Source organism: Callithrix jacchus, chromosome 6, assembly GCF_049354715.1.
Source record: "Callithrix jacchus isolate 240 chromosome 6, calJac240_pri, whole genome shotgun sequence".
NCBI lineage: Eukaryota > Metazoa > Chordata > Mammalia > Primates > Cebidae > Callithrix > Callithrix jacchus.
Genome location: NC_133507.1, coordinates 124,766,766 through 124,781,061, shown reverse-complemented (window position 1 = coordinate 124,781,061; position 14,296 = coordinate 124,766,766). Strand labels below are relative to the sequence as shown.

Sequence of the window (14,296 nt, the reverse complement as noted above, 5' to 3'; positions counted from 1 at the left end):
TCATACTACATATTTTAAATATGACAGCATAGTATGAAATATTTTAAAACAATTTTTACTGATAAAGCTCATTTCATGTTTTCTCTAATTTAATATTATTTAGTTCTTAATTCTGTTAAAAGGAATTCCAAATCTCTCCTATCATACTGGCATGTGACAGTGCACACTGCCAGTTGTGGTACCAGCAACTCTTTATTTCAAGCTAGTTTTCCGTTGGTGAAATTATTTTCCAACATTATGAACAGCTCTTTGTAAACTCAGAACAAAAGAAAGTGCAGACTTCTTTCAATTTATTTTAGAGGGCAATAGCACTCCTGGAAAATTCATTCATTATTAAAACTATACAAAACACTTTTTATATGTAAAATGAAATTAGGTTCTAAGAGTAGATTTTTATAAACAAGATTTCCTATTTCTATGACTTTCCATCTAAGGACATTTAAAAATCATGTGGAATGTTGGACTTTTATTGTTGTTACTGACATTGTACCATGCTTACAAGCCATCTAGCATTTTCGACTTCCCAGTAAATACCAGTAACTCTTCCTCTTGTCTTCATTGTGGCAGCCTAAAATGTCCTCAACATTTTCTGAAATTCCTGCTTGAGGGCAGAACTACCCTCTTTTCGAGACCCATTCGTTGCCCTCTGTTTCTACTCTGCCATGTTCCCACTAAGAGGCTGCTACTCCAGCAGCTTCTTAGTCATCATCCAGGACTGTAAGCTTTTTCAGAATTACTTTATTAAGCCCCTAATTTGGGGTTAGATACTCCTGTCCTTGCTCACCTACCTCTTAACACTGTTTTGTAGTTGTAAGTTGGTCTGCATCTGCCTATTAGACTCTACATTCTGTGAGGCAAGGAATGCCCATCTTGGGCATCTTTGCATCTTTGCTGGCATAGTTCCAGGCTCAAAAGTTGTAACCTAAAAAATAGTTGAGTAAATGAAGAGGAAAAGAAAGAAATAAATCATTAAAATGGATTAAAAGTAAGCCCCTGACTTTCTGTCTATAGTTGGTGAATAAAAGAAAATAAAAGAAGGCCCTGCTTATATGAATGTGCATTTTTGTTAACTGGTAACATAGCCAAAACTGAAGGCTGATTGGATGCCATGCCCAAACCATTATCTTTTTTTAAAACTAAACATTTAAAATATATTCCTAAATAGAATGGGCCGACTTAGCCATAGTAACTGCTGATCTCCATAGCAGAACCATCCACAAAGACACAGACAGCACTGATTTTTTTTCCCATTGATTAGGGTGAAAAATGTACAACTTGTTTCTGAACCAGAACTACAATTTCTGCAGTTTAAAATGTTTCACTCATAATATGGCCCTGGTAGAAATTATGTAGTTTTAAAACTACATAATTTACTTTCCTTAGTCGTTCAGCTTTGTACCACTCTTCTCACCCTCTTGCATCCTTCCAGTAACCAGTTTCACCCCACCCCTGCCCCTTTTTTTGGAAGAGCAAGGAATTCTAGGATCAGTGTTATGGCTGGTACCAGTTGGAGGAAGATACTTTATTTTATTTTTTGAGACAAGGTCTCTCTCTGTTGCCCAGGCTGGAATGCAGTGGCATAATCCTAGCTCACTACAGCCTTACGCTCCTGGGCTCAAGTGGTCCTCCTGTCTCAGCCTCTTGAGTAGCTGGGATCACAGGTCAAGCCACCATACCCAATGGAGTTTGCTGTTTCTGGTTTCTAAACGTTTGTTGTTTCTGCTACAAATACCTGTGGTTTAAATAGAACCTGGAGACCTAACCTTCCTCACTGCTAATAACTAAACAGTGAATAGCTACGTAACCATCCATGCAGGATGTAATTTATGATCATGTTTAGCTGTTGTTTGTGGTCTCATTTTTTGAATGTGGCATATTTTGGGACCACCAACCATAATGATTACCCTCTTTTTATTTTAAGCTATTTAAATAGTTTAACATTTCAAAATAGACAACTATTCTGTGTCATTAAACAGATACAATTAAATATCATTGCCTCATACTTACCAAATTATCAGTTTTTTGGTGACTTGAAGTCTTGAGGTCATGAGATGGAGAACTGATTAAACCTTTGGGTTTTTTTTTTTTTAAGAGCTTAAATTTGAATTTAATGTTTGGAATTATATTTACCAAATCATAGTTTGTTTTGATGGCCTGAGGCAGATTTTGGTTTTTAACATTTGAAATATAATTATCTGAATATAGATACTCTACTCACTTGGAGATCTTTTTTCTAAAAAAGTAATTTTTATAAGATAAATAAGTAAGTTTTCAAGAAAGTAATTTCTTAAAATACATGTTATATATGTTTTACATGGTAATTGTATAACAATACATTTCCCCATTATGTTTGAATAGTAAAAAATGAATGGGAATAAGAGCAATGAAAGTTATAGTTGCTCTTTTATTTTTATTTTTAAGTGAAAGCAAGTTTATTAGAGAAGTAACGAAACATGGCTGAGCATGGTGGCTCACGCCTATAGTTTCAGCACTTTGGAAGGCCAAGGTGGCTGGATTACCTAAGGTCAGGAGTTCAAGACCAGCCAGGCCAACGTGGTGAAACCCTGTCTCTACTAAAAATACAAAATTAGCCGGGTGTGGTGGCCCGTGCCTGTGAACCCAGCTACTCAGGCGGCTGAGGCAGGAGAATTGCTTAAAGCGGGGAGGCAGAGGTTGCAGTGAGCTGTGAGCATACCATTGCACTCCAGCCAGGTTAAGGGAGGGAGACTCTGTCCCAAGAAAAAAAAAAAGAACTAAATAAACCAAAGAATGGCTACTCTTTTAAATTGTGCTTTTCGTTCTTTGTTTTTCCCAATTCCCTCCCTCCCTCCTTGGCTGAGCATTAACCTCAAACTAAATTGAATTTTCAGAAATTTCCACTTACCTAGTGTCTTTATGGAGCAGTCAGTCAGTCTTACCTTTAGGAGGACTACACAGTCTAGTTAAATGAGGACCTAGGGATAGTTTTCTGTTCTTACTGTTTGACTTTGTTAGTGCTAATCTTGGTGAATATGTCTAATTTTTTAAAAAATTGGAACTTAGGTTTCTTTTTTTTTAAAATAAGGAATTGGGGAGGGGGCAGGTATGCTTGTAAAGTTTACCTTGCATTAAAACACAGTTTTAAAAATGCAGGCAATTAAATACCATATAGCAAAATTAACACAGTATAGATGTGAGCAAAGATGGTAATTGTCATCTGTAACAATGTTTTTAATCTTGAAGAAGTGTGTTTTATCATCTATGAACATACAGGTACCTTTTTTTTTTTTTCCTTGAGAAAAGAGTTTTGCTCTTGTCGCCCAGGCTAGAGTGCAGTGGCTCAATTTCTGCTCACTGAAACCTCTGCCTCCTAAGTTCAAGCAATTCTCCTGCCTCAGCCTCCCTAGTGGCTGGGATTACAGGTACCTGCCAGCCACCTGGCTAATTTTTGTATTTTTAGTAGAGACAGGGTTTCACCACTTTGGCCAGGCTGGTAACAAACACCTGACCTCAGGAGATCCACCTGCCTTGGCCCCTCAAAGTGCTAGGGACCATGTACTTTCTTGTAGTGGGTGCCACTCTAGTATTTGTTTGCATTAGTTTCTTTGCAAATAATTTGTCAAGAATAACTTGACCTATATTTAGATTTATAAAATGTAACAATATTTTCTATACTTTTTACTCAGCTGTATTGTACATTTTTTAAAAATGGTTATTAGTAACTATGTAGCATTAAATACTAATTTGGAATTTTTTCATGAGAGGCCAGTCCAAATTACATATATAGCAAAACAACTGCAATTTAAGGATAAATGAAATACAGTTGTAATAACTTAACTTAGAACATATTACTGAAAAGTTATTAAGGGGTGAATGATAACGAACTATGCCATTCACAGATTGTTTTCAGGAAAACAATTACTTGAATTAATCAATTTAAGTGTGTGACACTTCTGAATATTTTGTTCATGTCATTTGCGATGCAAATTCTTTACTGTGCAATGTACTATTTATATTCTGATATGAGTGGGTTAATAAAATTGTACTGAAAACAGGTATATCCATTAGGCAAAATATTGATGAATATTTTTCCTCTTGGTGCAGCTATGATTGAATTGATCAGAAATACTTGGAAAAGTTTTTCAAAATGATGTCTTATTCTAATCAAAATAACTATTTAAAGCTATATAGGTCTTGATAGACTTCAACAAGAGAAAGAAAGTTTAGTCATTGGTCTCTGACATGCATTTATTTGTGTGCTGTGTACAGTGTTCATGAATGCTGGCCTAGAAGGCAGACTGACTCTGTGATCTTTGCATGTACAATCCATTTTCCCAAAGAGGGAGGGATCAGCAGGAGTCAGCTGGGACACACCTATGTGCACAAATGACGTCTTTACTTCCCTCTTCCTTTTCTTTTTCTTTTTTTTACTTTTCTTTGTGGACATATTTCACTCAACTTAGGGGAAAGATATGAGATAGATTATAGAGAATCATTCTTGCTTTGTCTACTTTATGTTTTAAAGACATAAAACCTCCACTGACTTCTTTTATTGCCCTTTTTTTTTTTGTCTTTTCTGCACAAGCACTCCTATCTGGACAGGGAAACCTCCCTTCTTCTGAGAAACATTGCAGGAAAACCTTCTCATTTGCTGACAAAGGTGATACTTCTTTCCACATGCATGTAACTATTTATTGCCTTGTAGGTAGAACATGATTTCTGTTTTTGATCATGCTCTTATATTATTATTTTCTTATTCTAGCATCTTTGTCATTAATAGAGATACTTTTTCGTTACAGAAGGTAATAAATTTATGATCTTAATGACTGTCAGGCAATATTGAGAGTATAAAATATATTCAGTAATTTTCACTAGTTTTTAAACTTTGTAAATGCCTAATAATCTTCCCAAGTATGTTGTACTTTTTCTAGTTTAACACTATTGCATTTTAAAGTCTAAAAAACATTACTTTAATTGTAATTTTTACTACTAATAGTTACCCATACTCTGAGTTTCTTTAGCAAACTTTGTTTCCTAGTTCTTTATATTATCACCACCTCTCTAATTAAAACATTTACTCATATAAACAGAATCTTAGTTAATATTAACTTAGTCAAATTGGAAGAGGAAGCTGCAATTTTAATTGTCCAGTTTTCTGCCCTTGGAATGTTTTGAATCAGTCCAGCCAGATTTTCACGGGGCTGGTATTTTATATTCATTAAAAATCTTTTAGCCATTATCATCATTAACTAGGGAATAATACAATAGGGAAGTTAGATTGCTTTCTATCTCTTTTTAAGTCATGTTTTTATTTTATTAACTTATTTAAATATTCAATGCAAGAATATCAGACTTATTTCTGAAAAACATACATAGTTATGGATAATGTCCCTAAGTTGTTGTTATTGTATCTGAGGTTTGTTTGCTTTAATTTCTTTCTAACCTTGTACATTGATGAAAGAAGATGGTAGACCAAAATTAAAATCTCCCCAAGAAGCACCTCAAAGACTCTTGAACAAAGTCAACAGTAGGACTTTTTCTCTACCCTGAGTTTCTCTCCTTAAAGCAGATCTATGACTGGTGGTAGAAGTGTCAAGATCAGGGAAGTGTAAAAGTCTAAGCTGGTTATAGCTCTTTTTCCCTTTTCCTCAGCTCTCCCTTCTTCATTCTTTACTCTCTTTCCCTAGAGTCCACACTTGTATCTTCAACTAGGATCTCTATTCTAGATGGATCTCTCTCCCAAGAGCACATTTCCAGATGGCTGTTAGGCATTTCCTAGAAGATCACCACCATCTTACCAGCACCTTAAATGCCACAGGTCTTTAGTTTACTTACCTACATTATCTCTGGGGTCCATAATTTATATCTGTCATCATCTTTTCTGTTTCTGTTTAGGATGCTGCCATTCTCCTAGTTATGAGGTTTGAGCCCTCTGATCATATTTGTCACCTTTCTTCTCATTTAATGTCTCCAATTTCTAATGAGGCTCAGTAAATCTACAGGATTTACTGAGCTCACCCATTCATTGTATTCCCATTGCCACCACTCTACTACATGTTCACTCTTAGCTCTTTATGTGTGCCTGTCCCTCTTCCAATCCATTTCATACACGGCTCTCAGATTAAATTTACTATTTTCCCATTTTCATTGCTAATTCAACAATATTTATTGAGCCATGAATTGCTGGGTGCTGGGATATAACATTGTATAAAATGTATCTATTCCCCACCCTCAGGAGCTCACAGTCTACTTATGAAGATAGATAAACAGTGACAAGCAAGCATGTAAAGAAGTTTTAAATCATGTTAAGTGCTATGAAGGAAACAAAGGAGCAGAACATACTGGGGAAAAGATTCGGGGTACATTTTATTTAGATGGTGAGATCAGAGGGTTCTAGGACGGTAACATTTAAGCTAAAGCTTGAAGGTTGCAAAGAAGCCACCCTGGGGCATAAGGGAGTGTTCCATGTAGATAGGTCAAGGGAAAGCACTTGGCATGTTTGAGAAGTTGAAAAAGACCATTTTGCCAGAGTCACCCTAGTTGAATGAAAGTGCAAGTGTCTTGATTTGGGTTTGGAGAAGCAGTCAGGAGGAGCCAGATCACCCAAGCCGTACTGAGGCTTTTTTATTTTTCTCTAACTGCAGCTGGAAACTTGAATAAATAATTTCATTTATCCATTCAACGAATATTTACTGAGTATCTACTATGTGCCAGACAACGGTTTTGACCCTGGAGATACAGAAGTGAACAAAACAAGGTTCCTACCATAAGCAGAGTTATTTTTTGCAAGTTTTGAATAAGCATGGTCAATGGCTTATGCCTGTAATCCCAGCACTTTGGGAGGCTAAGGCAGGTGGATTGCTTGAGCCCAGGAGTTAAAGACCAGCCTGGCTAATGTAGTGAAACCCCATCTCTAAAAAAAAAATACAGAAATTAGCCTGACTTGGTCGTGCATGCCTATAGTTCCAGCTACTCAGGAGACTTCAGTGGGAGAATCACCTAAGCCCAGGAGGTCGAGGCTGCAGTGAACCGTGATCACACCACTGTACTCTAGCCTGGGCAACAGAGTGAAACCCTGTCTCCCAGCCAAAAATAACCAAAAAGTTTAAAGATAAATGACAGTCATTTCTTGGTATACACAGGGAATTGCTTCCAGGATCCCCATTGATACCAAAACCTGCACATACTCAAGTCCTGAAGTTGGTCCTGACACCCTGGACATGAAAAGTCATCCTTCTATATAATGAATTATTTTCATTATTTACTTATTTTATTTAATTGTTATTACTATTTTTGAGACAGAGTCTTGCTCTGTCACTCAGACTGGAGTGCAGTGACGCCATCTCAGCTCACTGCAACCTCCACCTCCCAGGTTCAAGCAATTCTCCTATCTCAGCCTCCTGAGTAGCTGGAATTACAGGCACATGCTACCACTCTCAGCTAATTTTTGTATATATATATTTTTTAAGTAGAGATAGGGTTTTGCTATGATGGGCAGGCTGATCTTGAACTCCTGACCTCAGGTGATCTGCCCGCCTCAGCCTCCCAAAGTGCTGGGATTATAGACATGAGCAACCATGCCTGACCTATACAGGGAATTTTGCATCTTGAGAATACTGTATTTTCTGAGTTTGGTTAGGAATGCAGAACCCTCCAGTATGGAGGGCCAAATATATTTACAGAAAAACATTTGCATATGTAGCTCAAACTCAGTTTTTTCAAGGATCAGCTATAGTTGTTACTGTTACTATTTTGATTCTAAACAGTGTTATGTAATAACTAATTTAATGACCCTTAAACTGCTTATATCACTCCAAGTTCTTTTTGAATCATTTTAATTTACATAACTTTTTATTATAATCTATGAAATAAACTAGATCCTGAAGAAATTATTAACCACTATTTAGCCCCTTAATTTCAACTGGGTTTGTTCTGAACCCACAAAGCTTAAACTTCTCAGTTGAAGGAACAACTTAGCAACAGTAGCACTTGCTGTAAGTATTCTTGTTTTTACACCATAGAGAATGTTCTAACACTTTGTCACCACAGTGTTGGCTTTCATTTAATCATAGGATCTTCACCTAGTTTTTGTCCTTTATGTAAATTTGAGGAGGCTTGGCATTTGGTAGTTAGTGATAGCAACACAAGTTTTTCAGTAGAAAGTGGATTGTCTGTTACTCTTTAAGAGAAGGTATAGAAGAGAAATTTAAGATTTTATATGTGTGAGGTATTTTTTATTTATATTTAGGATAGTTGTGAAGAAAGGGATAGTCAAAGGATATGGGGCAGAAGACTTAACACCTGACTTTGGCAACAGAACATGAGATGAATAAAGCTTTCTCTTTTGTATTAAATTTGGGCTGGAAACATCAAATGTAGATTTGCATTGCCTTTATAAATAAACTATTGGAAATCTTCTAAGTATGTCATCTAAACGTATCAGCAAACGTTTATTGTTTTTTCCTGTATTATACAACACCCCATGAGCTTAGGACAATTTCTATTTTTCCAAAGTTGTTATAGTTAAAAGATATAGTGATTGCTTAAATATAGTAGACACATAGAACTCTCTGAAAAAGAGCTTATTACCCACAGGAAGCATAAAAATATTAGGAGTCTTGAAATTTGACATAAACATTTTCATTTTCAGTTTTGATATTCAGACACTAAAAGAGGTATCATGATCAGTTCCATTTCTTCAAAAAGCTGCTAGCAAGGATTATCCTTTAATAAAACTAGAGAAGTATAAACTAAAATATGCCTAGGTTGAAATTAAACCAGCTCTTAAATTTTAATTTCATATAGTTTTAACATGGACTAATTTATATAAGCATAAAGAGTAGCATTTTGAGCAAATGGAAAAGCAGCTGGATTTGGATTTGTTAAAATAGTCCCCCATCTAGCTGCTTTATAAAAATTTCTTATTCATGGTTAGGAAATCTAATTGGTTTAATGTATGTTAGTTGGTTACTCACCATTTTTTGGGGGGAACCGAGTGTTACTTTGTCGCCCAGGCTGGAGTGCAGTGGCATGATTTCTACTCACTGCAGCCTCCGTCTCCCGGGTTCAAGCTATTCTCCCTTTCTCAGTTTCCCGAGTAGCTGGGATTATGAGTGCCCACCACTGCACTGGCTAATTTTTGTATTTTTAGTAGAGATGGGATTTCGCCATGTTAGCCAGGCTGGTCTTGAACTCCTGACCTCAGGTTATCCACCCACCTCAGCTTCCCAAAGTGCTGGGATTACAGGCGTGAGCCACTGTGCTTGGCCAGTGTTGTACATTCTGTGCATATATATGATAACATATGTCCATCATTATAGTATTACACAGAATAGTTTCATGGGCACTTAAATACTCTGTGCTCTGCCTATTCATTCCTCCTTCCTCCTTAACCCCTGGCAACCACTAATCTTTTTATTGTCTTTATGGTTTTGACTTTTACAGTGTCATGTAGTTAGAATTATACACTAAATAGCTTTCTGACATTGGCTTCATTCACTTAGTGTTACACACTTCCTATTCCTTCATGTCCTTTCATGGCTTGAGAGCTCATTTCATTTTAGTGCTGAATAATATTCCATTGTCAGGATGCCCCATAGTTTATCTGTTACGTACTGGATGACATTTTTGTTGCTTCCCAGTTTTGGCACTCATGAATAAGGTTGCTATAATCATCCATGTACATGTCTTTGTAGACATCAGTTTTCAACTAATTTGGGTAAATACCAAGGAGCACAATTGCTGAATTGAATTGTATGGCAAAAGTACATTTAGTTTTGTAAAAAACTGCCAAACTGTCTTCCAAAGTGGCTGTACCATTTTACATTCCCACTAGGAATGAATGAGAGTTCCTATTGTTCCATATCCTTGCCAGTATTTCGTGTTGTCAGTGTTTTGGATTTTGGCCATTCTAACAGGTGTGTACTGGTATCTCATTTTACTTGTAATTCCCTAATGACAAATAATGTCAAGCATCTTTTTTTTTTTTTTGAGACGGAGTTTCGCTCTTGTTACCCAGGCTGGAGTGCAATGGCGATCTCGGCTCACCGCAACCTCCGCCTCCTGGGTTCAGGCAATTCTCCTGCCTCAGCCTCCCGAGTAGCTGGGATTACAGGCACGCACCACCATGCCCAGCTAATTTTTTTTGTATTTTTAGTAGAGACGGGGTTTCACCATGTTGACCAGGATGGTCTCAATCTCTTGATCTCGTGATCCACCTGCCTAGGCCTCCCAAAGTGCTGGGACTACAGGCGTGAGCCACTGCGCCCGGCCCTTAAGGAGTTTTAAGAGCTCTCTTTCTCTCTTTTTTTTTTTTGATAACAGCTATCAGATTTGTCTTTTGCAAATATTTTTCTCCAAGTCTGTGCCTCCTTATCTTCTCATTCTCTTGAATATTCCTTTTTTCCTCAGAAATATGTTCAGCTTTGAGGGCATCTTCTATACTTTTAAAATGTTACATTTACAGATTATATAATACCATAAAGAATTTGGCCTTTTAGAAGTTCATGTTTGGCCGGGCGTGGTGGCTCATGCCTGTAATACCAGCACTTCAGGACGCTGAGGCAGGTGGATCACTTGAGGTCAGGAGTTCGAAACCAGCCTGGCCAACATCATGAAACCCTGTCTGTACTTAAAGTGCAAAATTAGCTGGCCATGGTGGCGGGTGCCTGTAATTCCAGTTACTTGGGAGGCTGAGGCAGGAGAATCGCTTGAACCCGGGAGGCGGAGGTTGCAGTGAGCCAAGATTGTGCCACTGACTCCAGCCTGGGCAACAGAGCAAGACTCCATCTCAAAAAAAAAAAAAAAAAAAAAAAAAGAAAGAAAAAAGAAGTTCATGTTTGTATTCTAAATTGATTCCAAAAAAAGAAAAAGAAAAAAGAAGTTCATGTTTGTATTCCAAATTGATCAACAAAACATTGATTCCACATACCAGTTTTTCCTTTTCAGACTTTAAATTTACTTTTCAGGGATATGAAGTGAAACTTGTAAATATACCTTGGTAAATTTTCATTTTTACAATTCATGACAATATAAGGATGTGACAAATGAGCCATGAGGAATATAATAAGATCATTATCCCATTGAGAAAATATTCATGAAACTTCTGCCTTCTTCTTTCTCTTCCCCCAAAATTATCAAGTAACTGGTTTCATAAAAACTGCTGGAAAATGCTAGTATTGCAGGTTCCTTTATAAAATAGTGCTCTATTCATCAAAAACGCATATAAGTTTGGGTAATTTACCTAATAATTTTGTTTCTTTAAGACTCAGAATTCTAAAAACTGAGAGTTTTAATGACAGTAATTTAGTTTTCTCATTTCATAGTTTGTTTTAAAAAGAGAAAAATTTGTATTTTAAAATGTAGGTAACATATTTTATAATTCTGCTGTTTGTTTATTTGCGTAAAGGATTTTTTAAACATAGGATGATTTAATCTTTTAGTTAGATGAATATATAATAATATAAGAATTGAGTCTTAGCCCTCTCTATTTTTAAACTAAAGTTCTTTGTTTTCTGCCTAATTGAGTTTAGAGATAGTATTTCCAGACCTTGGTTATTATGTTAATTCACTGGTTCCTTTCATTGGAAGGGATCAGATTTCTGACAACCAAGCTCACTGCCTTCCCTAACCACTGTTTTCTTCTCTGTTCTACAGAATAGTAAATGCTAAGCTTGAAATGATGGGAGACAGCCTAGAGTATAAAATAGAAAGAAAAGCAGTTCATAAATAAGAAAGCCAATAGAATTTAGGCAGACAGAATAAATATATGAACTGAATTGAGTTTCACTTTTTGTTTTTTGACCTGGAAGCTTTAGCTTTTTAATGAAGAATAACATAATGGATTGTGGTTTTCATCACAATGCAGAGAGGATAAAGTTTAACTGATATGATTAGTTTTTTTTTCTTTTTAGACTTAAAGGAATATATAAGATGGAATTTTATTTTATTTTATCTTATTTATTTTGAAATGGAGTCTTGCTTTGTTGCCCAGGCTGGAGTGCAGTGGCATGATCTCGACTCACTGCAACCTCTACCTCCCAGATTCAAGCAATTCTCCTGCCTCAGCCTCCTGAGTAGCTGGGATTACAGGCGCCCACCACCACGCCCAGTTAATTTTTGTATTTTTAGTAGAGATGGGGTTTCACTATGTTGGCCAGGCTGGTCTCCACTCCTGACCTCAAGTGATCTTCCCGCCTTGGCCTCCCAAAGTGCTGGGATTACAGGGATGAGCCACTGCACCCAACCAAGAAGTTTTCATTTTTCTTACATATTTTCCAGAGTAATCAAAAGCCTAGAAATAGAAAAGAATCCTTTATAAGCAAAGGTTTACTTATACAAGTTTTTTTTAAGTTGGAGATTAATGCCATAGCATATTATGGCCTATTGCTAGAAATTACAAGTAAGTACCAGTATTAGAGTACCATATGCTAATTCCAAAAAAATAGACAAATGGTTTGAGTATATTTTTAGTTGTTATAATTTTTATTGCTTTTTAATCTAAGTTTTCTGAGGTAGCAGTTACTAGAAATTTTAAGTTATTTGGAAAATTATATTTGGCATTTAAAAATCTTGTCAGTGAATTAATAGAAACAAATTTTGAGTTTACTGACATGAGATGTCAATTACATTATATGATATTCCAAAGCAGAGTGAAACTTAGGCAATAAAGAAGCTTCTTGTGTTTGTATTGGTATACTAATGAGACTGTATCTACACTTTTTATTTTTTAAAGGGTTTTTATATGGTTGTAAATAGGTAAATATTTTTTGCTGTGGATATTTTTATGACAGTGTTATACTTTCAGTGTAATAGAACAGAACATTAGTATGCAAAAGCTTGTCCTTACTTTGGAGGGAGTATAAATTCAGAGTTGAGGGATTGTGCAGGTAAAACAAATTGTCAGGCCCAAAGATGGCACCATACATCTCCTATCCCAGAACCTGGAATTTATCTACTTCACATTGACAGACTCAAACTTGGTAATTTACTGCATCACAGATTTCTCTTTTTTTCTCTAGAATATGGAATGTAGAAAGGCCTTATTGTAAGGCATCTTCAAGTCTGCATCTATAAAATGTTTCTTTACAATATATCTGCTTTTTTGAACAGAGTTATTTTTTAAATGTGCTCTATGTGTGTGAAGTTATATTCTTAATGAAATTATGCTAGGAACATCCTTAAGGATAAAAAAGATTTCTCAAATATTTCATCATCTTAGCATTGTTTGTCTGAAATGCTTTGTGTTCACAGGAAGAACAGGCAGCAAAATTGAAAGCTGAGAAGATCAGAGTTGCCCTAGAGAAAATTAAAGAGGCACAAGTGAAAAAGGTGATATGTGGGCCTCTTTCTGGTTTGGGATTTTTATCAGTTTTATGGATTTGTAAAGAATTACCTTGTTTATGTAATTTACCTCTAAGATACAGAGAGAGAGAGGGGCATTTCTTCCTAGTAATACATTTTTCACATGTATTAGTTTTTGTGAGTAAAATGCGTTATAAAAGAAGTAATTTTGTGGTTCTAAATGCTCCTAAAAGAGTAATCATAACATTATAACCTGATACGTTATATTTTTAAAATGCTTTAAATTTATTTAAACTGGTTATTTGATGTCTGATTTTTAGCCTATATTTTTGCATAATAAAGTCATTGTTTGTTTTAGTTTACATACAGATATATTAATCCAAATTTTATTTGGTATTAGACACGTGCCTTTTCTAGAATGCCATTTTTCAGTGTTCTTTTACTTATAGAATGCCATTTTTCAGTGTTCTTTTACTTTTCTTTTTACCTGTTATAGCTGGTGATTAGAGTCCACATGTCTGATGACAGTTCTAAAACAATGATGGTGGATGAGAGGCAGACAGTAAGACAAGTACTGGATAACCTGATGGACAAATCCCACTGCGGTTATAGTTTAGACTGGTCACTGGTGGAAACCATTTCTGAATTACAAATGGGTTAGTGATATCATTGCTTTAATTGCTTTCTAATTTTTATGTAATTTTATCAGTTTGCATGTTGATAAAAGCATTTTGAGTCATCTTTATATATTTTTTGGATAAAATTACCTTTCATAATTTGGCTTCTTTACATTATTATTTTCCGAAGTATTTTAAGAGTTCTTTGAATACAAGATTATTTCCAGTTCACTTCAGATTTTATTATGGCCAAAACGATTATAAAAAGTATTGGAAATATTTTTTTTCTTCAAACGACATACATTGATGCATTTACTAAAGATTATTTTGTTGATTTGAATTTGTACTAAAGTCTTTAAACCAGCATTTGACTAAGGGGAAACATAAAGCACATTAAC

General features: G+C 35.6%; 1 protein-coding gene across 16 annotated transcripts in view; it reads left to right on the top strand.

The window, feature by feature from the left end:
• The window catches only part of RAPH1 (Ras association (RalGDS/AF-6) and pleckstrin homology domains 1), a 91,082-nt gene that overhangs the window by 50,908 nt on the left and 25,878 nt on the right, over positions 1-14,296 (top strand). For 11 of the 16 annotated variants that reach the window (XM_078328242.1, XM_035305414.3, XM_054257811.2 and 8 more), the window contains 3 exons: positions 4,565-4,639; positions 13,231-13,308; positions 13,778-13,937. In XM_078328242.1, the coding sequence (XP_078184368.1) occupies positions 4,565-4,639; positions 13,231-13,308; positions 13,778-13,937 (313 nt within the window). The remainder of the gene's footprint in view (positions 1-4,564; positions 4,640-13,230; positions 13,309-13,777; positions 13,938-14,296) is intronic. The other 5 variants (XM_035305415.3, XM_078328241.1, XM_078328243.1 and 2 more) reach the window with 1 other exon arrangement.